At 52.2% G+C, this 20,537-nt stretch overlaps 4 protein-coding genes across 6 annotated transcripts; 2 read left to right on the top strand and 2 right to left on the bottom strand.

The window, feature by feature from the left end:
* Positions 1–3,606: 3,606 nt before the first annotated feature.
* Positions 3,607–4,516, bottom strand: TMEM203 (transmembrane protein 203). Its single transcript, XM_080928155.1, has one exon. It carries the CDS (start codon positions 4,318–4,320, stop codon positions 3,910–3,912), a length of 411 nt encoding a protein of 136 aa, XP_080784281.1. The 5' UTR covers positions 4,321–4,516; the 3' UTR covers positions 3,607–3,909.
* A 102-nt stretch (positions 4,517–4,618) lies between these two features.
* NDOR1 (NADPH dependent diflavin oxidoreductase 1) lies at positions 4,619–13,428 on the top strand. 3 transcript variants are annotated; one of them, XR_013975290.1, is made up of 15 exons: positions 4,619–4,774; positions 5,051–5,128; positions 8,039–8,136; positions 9,518–9,616; positions 9,699–9,800; positions 9,887–10,096; positions 10,371–10,492; positions 10,577–10,797; positions 10,882–10,989; positions 11,131–11,245; positions 11,347–11,496; positions 11,587–11,705; positions 11,771–11,865; positions 13,086–13,205; positions 13,379–13,428. XR_013975290.1 is itself a non-coding variant. In XM_080927006.1 (14 exons), the coding sequence occupies exons 1-14, from the start codon at positions 4,640–4,642 to the stop codon at positions 13,120–13,122; spliced, it is 1,689 nt and encodes a 562-aa protein (XP_080783132.1). In that variant the 5' UTR covers positions 4,619–4,639; the 3' UTR covers positions 13,123–13,300. The 3 variants fall into 3 exon arrangements, 2 of the variants coding, with proteins under 2 accessions (XP_080783132.1, XP_080783131.1); XM_080927006.1 differs by lacking the exon at positions 13,379–13,428 and having other exon boundaries at positions 13,086–13,300; XM_080927005.1 differs by lacking the exon at positions 13,379–13,428 and having other exon boundaries at positions 11,971–13,300.
* Positions 13,429–15,320: 1,892 nt separating this feature from the next.
* Positions 15,321–17,599, bottom strand: RNF208 (ring finger protein 208). The gene is made up of 2 exons (XM_080928025.1): positions 17,050–17,599; positions 15,321–16,799 (listed from the first exon to the last, which is right to left on the bottom strand). Exon 2 carries the CDS (start codon positions 16,283–16,285, stop codon positions 15,488–15,490), a length of 798 nt encoding a protein of 265 aa, XP_080784151.1. The 5' UTR covers positions 16,286–16,799; positions 17,050–17,599; the 3' UTR covers positions 15,321–15,487.
* A 2,456-nt stretch (positions 17,600–20,055) lies between these two features.
* CYSRT1 (cysteine rich tail 1) lies at positions 20,056–20,490 on the top strand (the record flags this gene model as incomplete). The annotated part of the gene is made up of 1 exon (XM_080927239.1): positions 20,056–20,490. Exon 1 carries the CDS (start codon positions 20,062–20,064, stop codon positions 20,488–20,490), a length of 429 nt encoding a protein of 142 aa, XP_080783365.1. The 5' UTR covers positions 20,056–20,061.
* Between the last annotated feature and the right edge of the window lie 47 nt (positions 20,491–20,537).

Genomic DNA, 20,537 nt, shown 5'->3' with positions numbered 1-20,537 from the left:
CTAGCGGACCCTTGCAACCTAGGTGACCTTGGCACAGTTCTGACTTAAGTACATACGCTGCACAGGCCTTCCACCTTTAGGCCCAGGCTCCGCTCCAATCTGGAGTCCTTGAACCGCTGTGGGCAGGCAGCCAAGGTCCCCTTTCGGACCTAGAAATGCTGCTTCTGAGATCCACCTGGGCATAAAGAATGTGTTTTCGAGAATCTTGGTTTTGTTGGTCCCAGACCTACTGTGTGTGTAAATATCTAAAGCACAGCTTGCCACCCACGGTCCTGCCAGGCATTCATTATGTGTAGGAGGCACCAAGGAAGCAGCCTTCTTTCTGCTTTCCTCGTGCACACACACACACACACGTTACACATAAAAACGGAGCCTCATACATTTAGGCAGTTCTATCATGCAGAAAAGTACATAAAAAAGGAGGGGGGGTAAGTCCCACTAACTCCTGTTGAAATATATACTTCCAAGAATGGGTAGGGGCTAGTTACTGAAGAAGGGTCACAACCTCACAGCCAGTAAGTTTTAAAAAATTTCTTGGGGTAGAGCTACATAGTGCACAATATACACCCCTCTCCAGCATACACAGTAAGACAACTGCTTGGAGGCATTAGAAAATTAGGGGCTACAGTACAGACCGGTGGTGTTTTTCCTTTATCTACCATTCAGTCCACAACCACTGAAGGTCTGGTATTGCTGCCCCCGGTGCCACTTGCCTTCTGGGATTTTGCTTCATGGAATGTGGGTCTCTGCAAAAACTGAGGCTAGCGGTAGTGCCTTTAGGCTTCTGGGTTGCATGGCAGTCTACAGCTGGTACACCTTAGCTGGATCTTTAACTTGCCTGCTAACCCACTCCATCAATATAAACTGGAGATTATAAACTGAATTTCAGCTTTCCAGAAGTCTTTCCCAAGTCACTTACTTACCCTTGGTAGTATCAGGAATTGGATGCAGAGCCTTCTGAATGCTGAGCAAGCACTTTACTACTGAGCTATAGCCTCAGCCCCCTCAAATCACCTCTTCAAAGGAGACTTTTAGTACTCATGGCTTTTATATTCAAAATTCCAAGTTCTAAATTACCAAAATAAAACAGGAACACACAAAAAATATCTAAATGTTACAAGGAAAATCACTCTAAAGTTCAGCTTGTATCTTGCTTTGAGGGAAAAAAGTATCCCAATCCTGGATTGGAAACATTTTTTTTCTAGCTGGGAGCAAACCAGACAAGTCACCCCTTGACTCATTTCCTCAGTGTGTGACATGACTAACTATTCATCCCCAGCAGAGGAGGCATAAGCCGCTGTGCTGGAGCGCAGAGCAGCATGCCTGTTTTGCAAAGAACCACACTAAATTATTAACCTAGCGATCCTCAACAAGGACAGTTTTGTCACAAGCAAACCTGGCAATGTCAGAATGAACTTCTGGTTGTTACAAATGAAGGCTGTTACAGACAACCAATATGTAAGGACCAGACACACCACTAACCTTCTTACATACTCAGGACGGTCTCTTCCTCATCTAAACTAAATGGCCCAGGGACTGGTGAGGTGTTAAGAGCATCTACCACTCTGTAGAGAACGAACCTAGATTTGGATCCTAGCACGGCTATAACTGGCTCCTGGGGATCCAGTGCCCCCTTCTGGCCTTTATGCACAGTGCACCTGTGCTGCACACAGATCTCTCTCTCTCTCTCTCTCTCTCTCTCTCTCTCTCTCTCTCTCTCTCTCTCTCTCTCTCTCTCTCTCTCTCTCGTGTGTGTGTGTGTGTGTGTGTGTGTGTGTGTGTGTGTGCGTGTGTGTGTGTGTGTGTAAAAGAATGACCTAATCAGCTGCTGGTGGTGTATGCCTTTAATCCCAGCACTCAGGAGGCAGAGGCAGACAGGCAGATCTCTGAGTTCAAGGCCAGCCTGGTCTACAAAGGAGTTCCAGGACAGGCAGGGTTGTTACTGCACAGAGAAACTCTGTCTCAAAAAACAAGACAGAAGAATGATCCCACTCAAATGGCTAAACATACTAAGGACCCTGTATTCAGCAGGTCACATTTGATCTGTCAACTATTACCTTTTGTTGATGTTCCTTTAAATTTTCTCCTGTCTCCCTGTCCCCCCTCCCTCTTTCTCTCTCTCAGGCTGGGACTCACAGCCCAGGCTGGCTTCCAGCTATGCTCCCAATGATGACAATGTAATTTTGATCCTCCTACCTCCACTCCCTCTCAAAATAAGATTATGGGTAAATGCTCAATCAACAAAGTTATATCCACATGTTCCTTTTCTTTTTTTACAGCCACTCCAGGAAAGTGTGGCATCCTGATTTAAATCCTTTAAATATGTAAAATTTAGATCTTATGAGATGGCCCAGAGGCACTTGCAAGCAGCCCAAGCTGAGTTTGCTCCCTGATATCATACGGCTGACAGAAATAATTTGCATACGTGGCATGATATAATACACCTGCATTCACACACATATACACAGAAATAGTCTTTAAATGTAAAAAACATAATGTAGTTCAGTTGGCAGGATGCTTGCCTAAGCCATATGTGGTGGTCCATGCCTTCAAACCCAGCTTTTAGGAGGCAAAAATCAGGGTTCCCATTACAGCCTAAATCCCACAAAAGGACTTCTAACTCTATGAATTAGAGGCCTGTTCTATAGAGTGAGCTCCTGTTTCAGTAGCAGCAGCAACAGCAGTGGTCATGGTTGTCTAATATATATGATGCCTTGATTTGAGTCCAGAATCACATAAAACAGGAGGTTAAAGGTCATCATTGATTACAAAGCAAATTTTAGGCAAGGCTTTGCTGTGCAACACTCTATTTTTAAAAACCGTGAAAACTGTCCTCAGACCATCATTTGTCACCTCAACTCTGCATCATTGCCATCAGAGCTCACTAATGGTTACACACTAATAAGTCTGGGCACTGGTGTCACATACGCTACAAAGTACAGGGCAGGTAGTAGTGCAAGTTACCGGTCTACAACAAGAAATGGGGATTTCCCAAAAACAGTCTAACCCCAAAGTTAGCCATGGTGCACTAATAACCCCAACCCTATGACTCCTGTCCAGGAGGCAAGGAGCATCTTAGCATACACCTGATGTAAACATTGAGATTCGTAAGTATACATTGTTAATTTCAGGAAACATTTTTTCCATCAGCAAATGGTCTCCTTTGGCACATGACTGACATAAACTCTAAGACCTTAAGCTAATAAACCTGAGCTGTTCACAAGCTCCTATGAAGTATGTACCCACTTCCATGAGCACGGGAGCACCAGTCCCGAATGTCTATGGTCTTATCTAGGTCTGTCTGTCTCAAGTGTACTAATGACACCTGCCACAAGGTGGTGGGAAAGTCCGTGAAACTACAATCTATTGGGCCAGGAAATCAAGCAATGTCTTGAGACCAGAATTTTTTTTTTTCTCAATTGGTAGATACCCACACAGAGTGTTCATGCTCTTTTTCCAGTCTGCTCTCTCTATGTGAGGTGGAATGAACAGAAGACTAGTGTTTTCCAGACATTATCAACTGTATAAATAAGTCTGCCCTGGATAGATGAAGGGGTGCGCTGAGGTCAGTGCTGCTGAGTGAACAAGCTGATGTTTAAAGGGAAATAAATACTCAGAGCCTATCAGGATATTTTACTTATATGCAAGCTCCAAATGTTGGAAAAGTTCAGAATTGACTGGCAATTCAGAGCATGAATAACTGGAAATAAGTTTTAATAAACGAGGCTTCACTTTTAACTTTTGCTCGAGGAAACGATCTTAGATATAAAGAAAACTGAATACTAAACTGGGCGCAAGCAGACACTGATTTCTGACCAAAGCTCCAACAGTGTGGCACCAAGTAGGGTCTGGAATGCGAGGTCCAGAACTTCAGCTGCGCAGTGCTCCATTTCCAGTCACTGCAGGAGGCTAGTTGACGCGACAGGCCCGGATCATGAGAAGCTGCAGGAGAATGAAGACCGGAGACGTGATCAGGCCGAACCAGAGCTCTCGAGTCTGCTCCACTAGCTTTTGGCACAGCAGCATCTCAAAGACAAACTTGAGGCTAAGGACGGTGAGAACCCAGAAGAGGCGCAGTACAGCCAGTCGCTTCTCCCCATCTTGGAAGAGACGAACGGAAACGATGGTGGTGAAATAGGTGCTGAGCCCGTCGGCGGCGAAAAAGGGCACAAAGACGTTCCACCAGGAGAGGCCTGGGGCCAGGCCATCCACTCGCAGTGCCAACAAGACGGAAAACACCAACAGGGCCAGCAGGTGCACGAATATTTCAAAGGTGGCAAAGCCCAGCCACTGCACCAGCTCCCGCAGCGAGAATAACATCGCGCCTGTTTAATACCGGCCGCCGGTGCCCGGCACCGAGCCGTGACGACTCCGACCGCAGACCTGACGAACGCCTGCTGCCGCCGCTGCACACGCGAAGCAGCAAGCAGCCCAACTTGGCACGGACGCCAGCCCTGGGGCTCTGCGGCCCTCAGGACCCCAACCCGGGTCCTGGAACGGGATATTAGTTGTAGAAGCCCGTGACGTACAGACGCTATCCCCGCCCCTGGCGGCTGGCGCAGCTGAAATGCGTCATTTCCTGTTGACACCGGAAAGGGGAAGTCAGTGGGTTGTTCGGTTCTGGCCGGCGTGTACAGTAATGCAGGTTCCACAGCTCCTGGTGCTTTTTGGTAGCCAAACTGGCACAGCCCAGGACGAGGCGGAGAGGCTGGGCCGCGAGGCCCGGCGCCGGCGGCTAGGTTGCTGTGTGCAGGCTTTGGACTCTTACTGCGTGGTGAGGCTCGGATGCTACGGCGGAGACCCTCCACCCGACTAAGCGTCCTCGGACGGAGGACGTTTGAGTGTGGCCCTTTCGGCCCAAGCGGATTTGGGGAAAAGGGAGGCACGAGGCTGAGGCCTGAGAAAGAGAAGGCCCGGTAGTCACTGGGAATAATTGTCCAAACACGTTTACTCTGTTACCCTAGGTGAAGGTGGTGGTGGCATGCGGTGCAGGGAGGGCACTGATCAGGGCCGCCAGAGACCTTACACCTACCTGTGTCTTGTCCTTGAGGCGAATCTCATTAGGGAGCCCCTGGTGATATTTGTTTGTGCGACCACAGGCCAAGGAGACCCTCCTGACAACATGAAGGTAAGGCCGGCCTGATGTGTACCCTCGTCCAGTTTTCATTGCTGTGTAAGAGTCCCAACGTGCACAGAAATAGCTTCCCTTCAAAGCATATTAAATATGAGAGGTGCCTTTGAGAGATATTCTTTGTGTAGATCTGAGGACAGAAATAGCTCTTAGTAGTCACTCAGTAGCTTTGACCATTTTGTTTCCCAGGCTGACATGAGTCTGGTCTGGGCCATGTGTTGAAGTTCAAGCTTTGTAACATTAAGAAAACTTTCTTTAATTCTCTCTTTTTTCAAAGCATATATATTCCTGGCACCATCTGGGACACAGCAGCCACATTTTTCTTTTATGGAGCTCAATGACCAAAACAACAGATTTAATGGTCAATTACAAGGAAACACCTAGTGTTAGGGTTTAGTGTTAGAAAATGCCAGGTGTTAAGGGAGTGAAGGGGGTCCTGAAATCAGGCACAACTTTTTGGAAGGAAGGAGCACGCCTTTAATGCTAGCTGTTGGGAGGCAGGAGCAGATGGAGCTAGCCAGGGCTACATAGTGGGACTCCATCTCCAAAATTAGTTAATAAATAGCAAGGGCAGATGATGGCGAGAAGCAACCTGTGTGAAGGGCAGAAAGTTGAGGATTCCCCAGCCATGAACTGTGCTGACAGGAAAGGGGAAGGAAAAGGGGGTTCATTCAAAAAACCTGGGTAGCTATAGGAAAACATTGGGCTTAGGATGAAAGCTCTAGGAACTGTGGAAGTGGCACAGTGATGCTGTCATTGAAGCAAGAATAATGTTAGGGAATGTGCTGCCATAAACAGGAGGTGTGCATGTGGCCCAGGGCTGAATAAACCAGGCACATTCCAGAGAATCCAAAAAGGTAGAGCCAACAGGATGTGTAGTGAGAGGGAGCTGGAAGATGAGGGACAGAGTCACAACAGGAGACAGGATACATAGTAATTTCACCTGAGAAATGAGAGACCAGCTTGGGCAGGTGCCAGAAGATGCCTAGAAGAGCTGCAGTTAGCTGTCAGCACTAGGAAGGTCCTGGCACAAGTGACACTGCTGGAGCACCCAAAATAAAACTGAGAAAGCAAAACCCCTATCTTTCAAGCCTGCCACCTAGCATGGATAGGGTCAGACAGGAGGAGTTCCCTTCCCAAGGTCAAGGATAGGGTGGGAGGCTTGAAAGGCATCTCTAGGATCAGTAGTGACTACTAAGGAGAGTGGTCTGTGGGGAGCAGACACTGATATCCAGCTCTAGAGAAGATGAAGTAGGATCAAGAGAGTTCAAGGCTGCCCTCACCTACATGTTAAGAAACTATATCAGCCAGTTATGGTGATGTGCACCTGTAATCTCAGCCCTCCAGAGGCTAAATCTGAAGGACCAAGAGTTTGGAGCCACCCTCAAGCTAATGTCAACCAAAAACATGAGTCAGAAATAAACAACTTGTCAGGCATTGGTGGCACACTTGGAGTCAGAGGCAGGTGAACCTCTGAGTTTGAGGCTGACCTGGTCTACAGAGTGAGTTTCAGGACAGCCAGGGCTACAGAGTGAAATCCTGTCTCAAAAATAAGAAGGGGACAAAGAGGTAAGGCAGGTTTGAGGTGTGCTGGTCTGTGGACAGCCCACACAGAAGCAGGAGTCAGTAGTCACTGTCTCAATCACAACAGGAACTGAAGTCCTTTGAAGAGGCTACAGACCCAGCATCTCAAACACAGGAGTATGGCTACTCATGTCTGCAGGACACGAAGGCCTTGGCCACTTTGCCCTAATCCTCTTTAAAAACACATTGGAATTATAGGGAAAAAATCCAATAACTAGGTCTCTGCTTATCCCTTTCTGGTGAGATCTACCATGACAGGCATGTCCCAGAGTTTTTCCAGAAGCTTCTTAACTACAAATAGTATAGAGAAAGAATGAGTATGTCTGTGAGAGTGAAGACTAGTGAAAGGCAAAGACAAATAAAACCCAGAATTCAGTATGGATGCAGCATTCCTGGGCTGAGACCAGGACCGAAGTAGGACAGACAGAGGTAGGGAAGCAGGAAAAAGAATCTGCAAAGTATTGGGAGATACAGCTGAGCAGTTCTCCCAGGTGTAACACAGAAATTAAACCGTGGAGGAAAACAGTCAACAGAACTTAAAGATCACATGAGCAGTGACAGAATGAGGAAGGGGTAGGAAGGCAATTAGTAAGGACATTAACAGTGTCACTCAACTGGGTGATGGTGGCACAGCACTCCAGAGACCACCTGGTCTACAGAAAAAGTTCCAGGACAGCCAGGGCTACACAGATCATGTCTACAAGCAAATAAACAGTTGCACATAGTGGAAGTAGAAAACTGCAGCCTGAGACAGTGACCACCTGCTCGCAAAGGGGCATCCGCAGAGGACAGCATAACTACTGGGATAGTAAGTAGCATGGCCTGACAGCTAACAGGCCAGAGGGCAACAAGCTATCGTCAGCAAACTGGAAAGGTCAGTGTAGACCAGAGTTTGAGGGCATGAGTCAGGGAGTCGACACCTTCAGAGGGTCAGAGCACAGCCCGTCTTGCTTTTTTACCCAGAAGACTTGAGTGAGGACTGGCTGGCTTACTACGGTAGTAGAGTGAGCAGGTGGTGAGTTCTCCATGAGCAGAATAGGAAGAATACCTCAGGAGGGCATCAGGCTGCCCTAGTAAGTAGATGGGGCATTGAGCTACAGATCAACATATATGAGAAATATTCACTCAGTTAGAATAAGTTTTCTTTGTGTGTAGGTTTCTGGTCTGTAATTGTGTACCATGTGAAGGAGAGCTGTCCAGATTGTCCAGCTGTACAGTTCTGGACTCTAATGGTCTTCCTTCCACACTATCCTCTCACTTCTGGGACCTCAGACAGAAAACTGGCCTGAGCTGTGGTCCTAACACAGTTTCCTGTGGCTACAGAACTTCTGGAGGTTCATATTCCGAAAGAGCCTGCCGTCCACCTCCCTCTGTCAAATGGATTTTGCTGTCCTAGGCCTCGGGGATTCCTCATATGCCAAGTGAGTAGGGGGTGGACTTGCTGGCCAGATGGGAACAGTTTTTAAAGTCAAGAAAGAAATGTGGCAGACAGCTGGGACCCCAGGTGCCCATCCACTATAGACCATGTGGCCCTGCACTGTGTTGGCTCATCAACCTTATCCACAGAAATTCCCTAGTGGCCCACTAATCGTTGTAAGGACTCTGCACAGAGAAGGCCACCGTTGGGGAAGGGGACAGGGTGGCAGAGTACCACCATGGAATTCAGGGCATGGTAAGGCTCAAACCAGCCAGAATTACATCCAATCTGTCCCTGTTCTTCACTGTGTTCCAAACATAGTTTGAAGTATTGACAACTTGAAAAGATCCCTGGGTGGACAGCATACCTTCAGGTAACTTGTTAGGAAAGCTCGTGGTTGTCACTGTCAGGGTTTGTGGACAGTTGTGTCCCTAAACAAGCAGTGCTGTTAGCTTTGTTCATTGGCTGGGGATTTCCACTCAAAGATGCAAGTAGCTGTCTAATACCTGAGACCTGTTTTTCTCAGGGCCCAGTGTCATTCAGCATTGAGGGCCACTCCAGCCCCCTAAAAAGTTGGGTGCAGGACAGGGTTCTTGATTAGTTTATAATAAAAAAAAAAAAAGTGGGGCTCAGAGCAGTTAAGAGCACTGACTGCTCTTCCAGAGTCCAGAGTTCAATTCCCAGCAACCACATGGTGACTCACAACCATCTGTAATGAGATCTGATGCCCTCTTCTGGTGTGTCTGAGGACAGCTACAGTGTACTCATGTAAAATGAATTCAGTTAAAAACAAAAAAACAGAAAATGGAAGCTGAGTATGGTGGCTCACTCACACTCCCAGCACTCAGAAAGCTAATATGGGAGATTGCCACAAAGTCTAGGGTGGGATTGTATCTTACTAAACCAAAAACAATAAAAAACAGGAAGTGGTGTGGCTTTGCTAGATGCTTTTGCTCATTGGCACTATGTGGACACAGAGCAGGTAGGATAGAATTTAACTATTGATGTGGTTCCCAGACAGACAAGCTGATCCAAGGACCAGTGAATCTTTTACAGGCCAAAGAGGGTAAATCTTACAGAAAAACATGGTTATCTGCTGTCTACCCCACCCCTACTCCATCTCCAATAGTAACTGTGGAGCCCTGGCCAGGGCCATGGTCCTCATCACTTCATAGGTAAATGAGACTGTCCTCGACGTGGCAACTTGTTGAGGTCAAGGGACCTAATGTGTGTTGTTGTAGTTGTTGCTCCAGTCTCTCATCCCCTGAATGTGCTCCACTGAGGAAGTGACCCTTGAGGGAGGTCCTGTACTGCTTTGCTTGGACCAAGAGGTTAGCTACACTACCACTCATACTCTGGGCCTACCTTGCTGTCTCTACCCACAGGTTCAACTTTGTGGCCAAGAAGCTACATCGCAGGCTGCTGCAGCTAGGGGGCAGTGCCCTCCTGCCCCCATGTCTAGGTGATGACCAGCATGAGCTAGGGTAAGTCTTGGTGTCAGCATCCCTCTACGGCATCCCATCTTGGCTCTGGCCCACAGAGGCCAACACCTGTACTCTTTCCTAGGCCTGATGCTGCCATTGACCCCTGGGTAGGAGACCTTTGGGAGAAGATAATGGTTATGTACCCAGTACCCCTCAGCATTCCTGAGATCCCTCATGGAGTCCCGTGAGTCTGAGCCTTGGGTATATGAATATCAAGGGACTTGAAGCTTATCCCCCAGCCCTCCCAACTCATAGTTCCACTTTTCACAGCTTGCCCTCCAAGTTCATCTTCCAGTTTCTTCACGAGGTCCCCAGCATAGGGGCTGAGGAGCTGAACATAGCCAGCTCAGCCTCTCAGACACCCCCATCAGAGTTACAGCCCTTTCTGGCACCTGTGATCACCAACCAGAGGGTCACTGGCCCCCAACACTTTCAGGATGTTCGGCTGATTGAGTTTGACATTATAGACTCAAATATCAGGTAAGGAGCCAAAGCTCTCAAGCAGTCAGGCAGGATGTCCATGTGTTCCTAGGAAGCTGATGTGGTCAGGGGAAAGGTAGGCAGTAAGTAGGCCTTCAGAAGGGTATGCCAAAGCCAAAGACCAGGCTGCACAGCAGCTGGAAGAGCTCTACCTCCAGCCCACTTCCATCTCCTTAGTCCCTTCATCCTCCTCCGCAGTACACATCCCTTCCATCCCCTCAGCCCATCTGTCCCTCCATACCATCCCCACATTTCTGGTGACTTTTTCATACAGTTTTGCTGCTGGTGATGTTGTCTTAATCCTGCCCTCTAACTCAGAGGCCCACACCCAGCAGTTCTGCCAACTGTTGTGCCTGGACCCCAATCAGTTTTTTACACTTAAGCCACGGGAGCCAGGTGAGTATGGGAGATGCACTAGCTCTGAGGTCCAAGGTGCCACCTAATGACCCTACCCAGCAAGCCTCTATGCCATTCCTGCAGGTGTCCCTTACCCACCAGGGCTGCCTCAGCCCTGCACTGTGAGGCACCTTGTGTCGCAGTACTTGGACATTGCCAGTGTGCCCCGCCGTTCCTTCTTTGAACTCTTGGCTTGTCTCTCCCCACATGCACTGGAGCGGGAGAAGCTGCTGGAATTCAGCTCTGCCAGAGGTCAGGAAGAGCTCTGGGAGTACTGTAATCGACCCCGCAGAACCATCTTGGAGGTGGGCTTGTGGGCAGGCAGGTGGGTATGGGCCACCGATCTATGGCATGCACACCACCATCACAGTAAGACTCCATTTATCCAGGTGCTATGTGACTTTCCACACACTGCGCGTGCTATTCCTCCAGAATACCTTTTGGACCTAATCCCTCGGATCCGCCCACGGGCCTTCTCCATTGCTTCTTCCCAACTGGTGAGGGACTCCTAAGTAGAACTGAAGGCTGGCTGGGAATGCTGGGACTGGGTAGGATGTTTACAAATAGGGGCTGTCCCTCCTGGGGTTGGTAGCAGGCAGGAGTGCTTTAGCGAGTTAGAGCTATCACTCTTTCTGTAGGCTCATCCCAGGAGGATACAGATCCTTGTGGCCGTGGTAAAGTACCAGACTCGCCTGAAGGAGCCCCGCCATGGCCTCTGCTCCTCCTGGCTAGCATCCCTGAATCCTGGGCAAGGTAATCCATAGCTCTGGGGTTGGGAGAGAGTATGGCCTCAAGCCCCAGTGAGCACCTCAGCATTGTCTTTTGACCTCCTACATGCCATCTCCCTTCTACAGCAGGACCTGTCCGGGTGCCTCTGTGGGTACGGCCTGGGAGCCTAGTGTTCCCAGAAACACCGGACACACCCATTATCATGGTGGGGCCTGGAACTGGTGTGGCTCCCTTCCGAGCAGCCATTCAAGAGCGAGCGGCCCGTGGCCAAACTGGTGCGTACAGGAGTTCCAGAGCAGTGAGGCCATGGAGACTGGTCTAGCTGAGCTCCTGCATCCAGACAGGGACTACCCTGTGTTTCCCAGGAAACATCTTGTTCTTCGGCTGCCGCCACCGGGATCAGGACTTCTACTGGGAGACTGAATGGCAAGAGCTAGAGCAGAAGGGCTGCCTGACCCTGGTTACAGCTTTCTCCCGGGAGCAGGTGAGTGTATTCGTTAGATGGGGCAGGAGTTGGGATGGCTAAAACTTAGCCTCTCACACTTGCAGGAACAGAAGGTGTATGTGCAGCACCGGCTACGAGAGCTGGGGCCACTGGTCTGGGAGCTGCTGGACGGCCAAGGTGCTTTCTTCTACCTAGCAGGGTGAGCCAACTTGGGAATGGAGGGGAGTGGACCAGCCTTTGGGGGACTGGGATAGAAGAGGTTGGGACTCCAGGATCACTGAGCTTTCTGAGGCTGCCCCTCCAGCAATGCTAAGAACATGCCTACGGGTGTTTCGGAAGCCCTCATATCCATATTTCAAGAAGAAGGACGACTCTCCACCACAGATGCCACAGCCTACCTTGCCAGGCTTCAGCAGACTCTGCGCTTCCAGACTGAGACCTGGGCCTGAGAAGCCACTCGCTCGCTCACATTCACACTAACAGCTGCACTGGGGGGCCTGCTGGAGTCTAGAGGGCCCGTTGTTACCTCTTGCCATCTAACCTCAGAGCACAGTTCAGCTTTTTTGGTCCAGCTGACCAGGAGGACAGTCCCTGCACATAGCCAAACTCAGTGGAACCCAATGTCCCATACATAGCCCCAGCCCCAGTGCAGCCTGAACTCCTGGTTTTCTCTCAGCCCCTCACTCTGCCCCAAATCTGTATTGAAGTCCATCCCTCCAAGGGCCTGCTGAGCCCTCCAAGGGGCATAGAGCTGTGTGAGGGCTTCACTGCTCTGATCTCATGCTGTTCCCACTCATCCCACACCACCTGTGCAACTCAGGCCACGTCTGAGCATTGAGAATGGGCAAATCCATCTATGTTCAGGTCCATAAACATGAATAAACTGTCTGGGTAGCCACTCACTTCTGGTTTTGCTTCTAGACTTGAGGGTGGTGGGTTGGACATGATTATCTGCATCTGCTAGTGGTGAGCAAAGGCCCTTCCAGGGTTTGAGCACAGGCTGTGTACAGGTACCTCCTTGCCTGATACCTGTGCCTGAGTCATAACACACCTGGGTGTTTGATGTGTGACTGCCTCTTGGTGTCTGTCCCCTTTGTGCTTAAGAGTCTTTAAACTGATAGCTTAGCCAAGCAAGTGCCCTTCTCTGATGGTCATACAACTCAGCCAAGCTCATATACCCTTCTCTGATAGCCAAACAGAAAGGGTTTAGCTATTTGGAAGTCCCAGCCAAGAACCAGAACACACTATTCTTTCCAAAAGAACTGGAAGAATGATCGGGTGGAGGGGTGTGGTTTGTGTTGGCCCGCCCATGGGCAGGGCCTCCACCTCTAAAAAGAGAAACCTTGTTGGAGGAGTCAGACGGGTCCGAGGGCAGCTGGGAGCTAAGGAACCTCTGTTTTGTCCTTCAACTTCTGGAAGAGAGACCAGACCTAGCCAACAGCACTCTTGGGCCTGAGATACCAGGAGTTGAGTTGACATGCTTCGAGGACCTGATTGAAGTTTATTTCCAGTGAGTCAGCAAGCCAGAGGTGTATAGAGGTTAGTGATCCACTGAATGGGAGACTAAGCTCTGCCTGGCTTTTGAGGGCCACACTAACCTTCATTCCTGCAACAATCCCTGCTGTAACCCTGGAGTCACAGTCTACACATCCTGACTTCTGCTCTGGTGACTCTACCCTGGGGCCTAATGACACCAGCTCTGTGTCTCCTAGTTCACTCTTTGCTTCTCCGGGTCCTGAGCTCTTGGACCCACTGTGCCAGCCACCAGCAGATGAAGAGGATGATCTCGGGGCCTCCCAGGGTGCCAGAGCTCCAGACAGTAAACCTGAACTGGAGGCCAGAGACCCATCCGGGGCCTGGGCCTTATCAACTGTGGAGGGACAGGAAGGTGAGGGGCAGGAGGAGGAGGAATGTCCCGTATGTGCTGAGCCTTACGGGCCTAGTGAGCACCACCTGACCATGCTGAACTGTGGCCACAGCCTGTGTGTGGGCTGCCTGCACCAGCTGCTAGGCATGACCCCCAGAGCTGACCTGGGCCGTGTGTGCTGTCCACTGTGTCGTCAGAAGACACCCATGCTAGAGTGGGAGATCTGTCAGCTGCAGGAGGAACTGCTTCGAGCTGATGGACCCCAGTGCGCAAGGCCCGCTGCATCCATCACATCCCTGCATCCTGGCCCTTGGCCCTGGGGTTCCTTAGAGCACCGCTACCGACTGCGCTTCTTGGCAGGACCTGTGGGAGGACGAAGCTGTCTCCCCTTTCTGCCCTGCCCTCCCAGCCTAGGTACCTGGTTGTGGACGCTGCGGGAACGTGGCCCCTGTGCCCGCCGCTTGTCGCTGCTGAGCCTGCTGGTACTTGAACTGCTAGGGCTGGTGGTCATCTTTATGCCACTCGTGTTACTAGGAGCGCTCCTCGTGCTGCTGGACCGTTCCAGCCACTAAGCAGAGCCCAGGATGTTGGCCAAGCTTTGAAGTCCATTCTCGGATTCTGGTAACTGGCACGGACTTGTTATCACCAATACCAAGACGAGAGACAGATGCCTAAGAGCCTGAGCCAGTCAGAGTGCTTGTACACCCGTGATACTGGCTAAAGCCAAGGACACAAGGACAGCCTCTGAAGGAGCTTGGCCTGGCAGGAAGAGCTGGGAAAAGAACCCTACGTGCTTGCCATGGACAGGCACTTGACTGGCCACAGGCAGGAGCTGGGCTATACCGCCAGCTCGAGGTCCAGCTGGTGAGGGTGGACACAAATGTATGATTCTAGCAGTGACTCTGTTTATACCAAGATCTGTTTATAGGAGAAGGCAACTGCTGCAGAGACTCGCCTACTCCAGACAGAAGCTGGTGTGTGTCCCTGAAGGCAACAGCAGCAGCCACAGTAGCTACCAAGAGAGGCCTGCACTGCACAGACAGACCCTGAGGCCTCCAAATGCCCAAGGCCCAGTTCTGGTCCTAATTGACTCTGCAGTTAGGACCTGGAACCCTCACTGGGAGGTGGAGACAAATGTAAGCTCATAGTTCATTGGTGACTCGATGCAGGGGTAACGTGAGTGCTGTATAAGAAGCCTAGGCTCTCAATAAACGGTCGTTACTGATGCCATCATTACCACAGCCATCCTCATTCCATCTCGACCTCTGCCATCCAGGCACTCTCCCCACAACCCTTTACGGTATGTTCAGTCATACGCAGACCAGTGCCATTTGGAAGACTGCTGGGTCCTTGATCTTAGCCAGCGTAAGCCTCTACTATATATGCTGTCCAAAGGCCATTTCCATATTCTTGGCCAGAGGAAAGGTACTTTTGGGGGGAGAGCAGGGGGCAGCAGGATCTTTCTGTGCAACCCATGCTGACTTCACAATCCTGCCCTAGCTTCCAGGGTGCTGAGACTCCCAGCGAGCTTCACCACACACAGCTCAAAGTTCTGTCTGCCTAGCTGGGTCACATCCCTATGTACTACACACTAGCCGTCCTCTGCACCAGTAGACCTCCTGAGCAGCACACATGACCCAGCTTGGCCTTCAACAAGCAGAACAGGCCAACCTTGAATGCAGCTGGGCCGCCCTCTGGCAGCTCCTGGTTAGACCATGTTTGGATTATAGCCTTGGGAACCCATAGCTTAGCCCACGGGAGTTAGCTTCAATCAGTGAACAAGTGCAAACTTTGGCAAAGAGTTTTAATGGCAAAGTTGGCTGCAGCGACAATGCCACGCAGGGTAGGGCCAGAAGCCACAGTGGGCAAGAAAGGGTCAGCAGGCAACAGGACAAAGCCAGTTCCCTGAAGAAGCGGCGAGCAAGGGCCTGCAGGCAGTAGTGGGCAGGTGACACTACATGATGGAGCAGGCAGAAAGTGGGTTCCGCACATGGCAGGTGCATGCAGCCCCACAGTACTGCCGGAAGGTCTGGTAGCAGCTGCCTTCAGATTCACCTCCCCACTGGCCACCGGATGGGGCAGTCAGGGCTTCAGGTGGCAAGCGGCTCAGGATGGATGTGTTGACAGCCAGTGCAGCCAGGCCATAGTCAGTGAAGAGCACAGTCTCACGGTGGCAGGTGGGACAGGAGATGAACTTGTACTTAGGGCAAGACTCATAAAGAATCTGCAGGCACTGCTCACACACAGAGTGCAGGCAAGACAGCACACGGGGCCGCCGTTGAGTAACATTGTATGTGTGCCCACAGGTAGGGCATTCCAGGGGCTCACCTGCTATCACTGGCCCAGAGGATGAAGGTGCAGAGGCTGTTGGGCCAGGTCGAATCACATACTGATTTACAATGACCTCATCCACTGGTGCCACCCGGGGGAAACCCAACTCAGAACTGCCTTTTCGGGGCCGCCTTGGCAAGGGTGGAGTGTGGGATGCTCCTTCCAAGGTAGGCATGTCCCCCCCACATGCCTGGTTGACAATGATCTCTGTGTCGGAGGGCCAAGCACGCTTGGGTGCCAGAGTGGGAGTGGGCCTGGGTGCAGGTGGGAAGCAGGGGGTGGCCGCCGGGAGCTCAGGGAACTTTTCAGGATGGACAATCTTCATGGCCTCCATTTTGAGGATGACATGGGGGCCTTTCAGGCAGGACATGAGGAGGCCTGGCCATCCACTGCCCACCTCAGGCCCCGGGTCAGCTGGCATCCGGCCCTCTACAGTCAGACTCGATGTTGGCACAGGTGGGGGTGTTGGGTGGGGCCGAGGGGGAAGAGAAGGGGCTGCATCCTGGTCCTGCCAGGCCTGATGAGGACCACGGTTACTCCGTGGACTGCAAGGGGCAGCCGGTGACAGCTTGGAGGGCAGCCCTCCTCCCAGTGGCCACAATGGCTTATCTGGTTCAGTCCGAAGAGGAGGAGGAAGAGGAGGGGGAGGGGGAAGCAGGCGGGGACAAGGGGGTATGGGAGGCTGTTTTGGGCTGTGGGGCTCACCCAGGGTCTCTGTCTGCTGAGGCTGGCAAGGGGGCGTGGAGGGGCCTCCTCCTGTAGCAGAGGTCAGTAGTCCCTGGGCCGGGACATCTTGGCAGGCAGGGGCTAGGTGGGCCCCATGGCTCCAGGACAGGGCGCCCAGGGAAGGCAGCTAGCCTGATCCCTGGCTGCCGGAGGACCTGGGCTGCAGGCTCCGCGGCAACAGCAATGGAGAGGCCTGCACCAGGCCCGAGCTGCGGGTGAGAGATAACGTGAGGGCAGCACGGGGCCCACCTCACTCTCGCCCTCGCCCACAAAGGACAGGGTGCCCGACCTCTGACCCTGACATCCAAGTCTCCACGGGACTCTGAACGCAACCCCCTCCCCAGTATACTCTCCGAGGGCAGACTCACTGTCCTGAGAACTGTCTCTATGAAAATGAAAAGGGATGATGTGTCTGGCCCCCCGCCCCTCCCCCTCACCCCCACCCTCCACCCGGCTCACCTGCCCCAGCCTGGCGTTCCCCGGCTGCGCCGCCGCCGCAGCAGAGGTTGTCTCAAAGGCAGGCCCGGATGCAGCGCTCACACCTTGGCTCTCCTGCTCTAGTGGCTCCGATAGCTCCCGCGGCTCCAGGGGAGACCTCGGGTGATGGCAGGCCCAAGCAGCACCCAGAGGCTCGAGCGCTGGTGCTGGACGCAAGGCTCGGCGCGGTGGCGGCGACAGCAGCGGCGGCGGCAGGTGCGTGCGGAGCGTGGCGCGTTCTGCGGCGGAGGCGCGGGGACCGCAGTGCGCGCGGCGCCCGCCCGTGCCCGCAGCGCCACCCCCCGTCTGGGGACCCGCGCGGGGTCCACGGGGCGGGGCCAGTCTCCTAGCCGCCCCTCGATCCACGTCTGGCCTGGCGTCGGCTCCCAGTGTCGACCTCCCAGCTAGCTACCGGCTGGTCAGAATCCCCGAGCAGCCAACATTCCCTTTCCTCTTGGCTGACCCCTCGAGGGACCAAACCCTCCGCCGAATTTTGTAAGGGAAACCTTCCCATTTTACTCCCTCATTTCGAGCCTCACAATGCCGGAGCAGGGGTTCCAGCGTCCCATTTGGGTCTCAGCTACCTTTCGAGCTCTGAAAGGGCAGGGTCCTTTCACTCCAAACCCCGACACACCCCCTGTGCGAACGCCGGGAGTTTTCCAGTTCACTGACGTATCCACACTGCACAAGATTCATCAAAGAGGGAGTAGGACAGCAAAAGGGACAAGGGGTTAAATGGATACCAGACGAGTGGACAGAGGGAGCTGGGGCAGTCACAGGAGGCTCAGAAGGTTCACGGACTGGAGGTGGAGAGTTGGAAATACCTGGAGAGGCTGGCAGTCCAGGGTGGAGGGCCCACTGCGCACACTCACCTGCCTAGGGTGGGGTAGCCCTTTCTTGAACCTCATCAGGTCAGCACGTGCTTCTATGTCTCACAGTTATGTACTAAACTGACCCCACCCAGCAGAGGCCCCATTCCTTTCATCATCCTCCTCCTACTACTACCTGGTCCTCTTCAACCTGGGCTACACCTTTGCCTCGGGGGGCGGGGGTGAGCCCTCAGTGAGGAAAAGAAACTAAGGACACACTGATGACCAGGTGTTTACATGTTCAGAATGCCATTCTCTACCCTCTATGGCCACCATACCTGTGACCAACACTGAGTCCTATCCCTGACCCTGCAAAGTCCAGATTTCCTTCAGGTTACAGCCCCTTTCTGTACAATTTGACGAGTGGAGCAGTGTTCCTGGTGAGCCAAAACTGGGCCATACTTTACAGTTCTGTGGCCCACTTCAGAGCTCTTTCAGCAAGACAATGTTAGAGGAGGGGTCAGGTGCTGAGGTGTAGAGGGGAGGCGTTTCTTGGGAACTTGGCATGATGCTGAGCAACTCTGATAGCTGTGGCCAGAGAAAGGAATGAGCCCACCCTTCCCTTGAGGACTCTGCTCACTTACCCACTCAGCATGCGCGCAAGGCCACCTACCGCCCCACCCTCTACCTAGGGTCCCGCCCCATGAAACGAAGCCACGCCCCATAGGAGAATTGGGTTCCCCTACTCCAGCCTTCTGAGCTGAGTGTTGCAGAGAAGGATCCGTCCAAACCGGGTCTTTAGGAAACCCTGGAGCGCAAAGGCTTCTGGGAATTAAGTTTCCACTGGGCACCTCGGCCGGGTTTACGCATGCTCCCGGCTTGGGGCGGAGTCTAAAGGGGCGATGAGCAAGATTGAGGGTGCTTATATAGCGAGCTCTGGTTTTCACCTATTAAGCGTGTTTCCCCCAGACCCATTTCCTTCTACTTGCTAAGTAGCTAGGACTCTTGTCTCGACCTGTCTGACTGGCTTTACTCAGGCTTCCTCAGTTACCCTGGCTTGCAGGCCCTGTCCTACTTGGTGTTCTTCCTGGTGTTTCCTGGAGAGGACCCGAGCCCTTCCCACTGTTGTCTCAACCCTAGCCCCACCGTCATTCTTCGTGCCCACTATGGGCAAGGAGGTGACGCTGCAAAAGCAAAAGGGTACTAGGGCCAAAGATAAGTGCTGGAAACAAAAAAATTCGGGGAGCTTTTACCCCAACTCACCAACACAGGGAAACTGCAAGTTTAAAAAAGGAGCTGAAAATGTATTTGTGTCTGAAGTTCATGTCACCAACTGTAAGATAAGTAAAGTGTATCTGCGAAGTTGTGTCAAACTTTATCATCGTCATCATAAAAGTGGACAATCCTCCAAATAGTTTTGTACTCAGAATGTGCTGGGTATGGACAGTTGGTGTCAAGGAGGAAATCAGAAAGGTGGAAGAAGAGATGTAACCCCAGCACATCTGAAGACCCCAGAATCTGAAGGCCTGCCTCTACTTCTTTTCTGGGGCCATGACCCAAGGAGGTAGGGCATGCTCAGATGAGTTGTGATTGAGTCACCCCAGATTGACAAATGCCCCTTAAAGCCCTAACCTGGCCTCCACCCATCTGGGAATGAGGGGTGACTGCATGCTGTGCTCTAGTTGTTGAGGCCTCTTGGGATCTTGGGAAGCCCATCTTTGAGCTCCGCCCCAAGGCCCCACCCCTCTCTAGGAGGGAAAAGCCAGTGGCTGAGAGCTACTCACAGGCACTAGGACCTGGAGCTGGAGGACTAAGAAGACAAGGCTGCTGCTTGCCACAGGTGAGTCCTTGTCCTGATACTGACCTGTTCTTACAGGTTCCTTCTGGGCAGCCCCTATTCTCCCTTAGACCAAGTCTTCAGTGCCTTCTAGCCTTTTATCCCCATTCTTAGCTGCTTCCTGGAGCATTTCTTAGATCCTTGGTGGAGGGTGGTAACTGGGTACTTGGGCCTACCTCCAATACACATTCTGATGTCTCCACATCTGCACACAGGTGTCTCAGGGAAATGGCTCTCCACAGGGCAGACTTCTTTAAGGGGTGTCTTCCTAGACTATGGGCTCTCAAGCAGCTTTTTCCCTTCCCTGAGTCCATACATGTTTCTCTGCTCGCCCCTGCAGCCTGGACCATGGACCCCCATGAGATGGTTGTGAAGAATCCATATGCCCACATTAGCATCCCTCGGGCTCATCTACGGTCTGACCTGGGGCAGCAGTTAGAGGAGGTTCCCTCTTCATCTTCCTCATCTGAGACTCAGCCTCTGCCTTCAGGAACCTGTACCCCAGAGCCAGTGGGCCTCTTACAAACTACTGAAGCCCCGGGACCCAAAGGTATTAAAGGCGTCAAGGGTACTGCTTCCGAGCAGAACCAGCAGACCTGGCAGTCACCCTGCAATCCCTACAGCAGCGGGCAGCGTCCGTCGGGACTGACTTATGCTGGCCTGCCACCTGTAGGGCGTGGGGATGACATTGCCCACCACTGCTGCTGCTGCCCTTGCTGCTCCTGCTGCCACTGCCCTCGCTTCTGCCGTTGTCACAGCTGCTGCGTTGTCTCCTAGCCTGGCTTTCCAACCTCCAGGGCTGTGGAGCCCAGGTTTCTGCTCAA

Source organism: Micromys minutus (assembly GCF_963924665.1).
Source record: "Micromys minutus genome assembly, chromosome: 13".
NCBI lineage: Eukaryota > Metazoa > Chordata > Mammalia > Rodentia > Muridae > Micromys > Micromys minutus.
The sequence above is the reverse complement of the archived record's forward strand: the minus strand, read 5'-3'. Positions and strand labels throughout refer to the sequence as shown.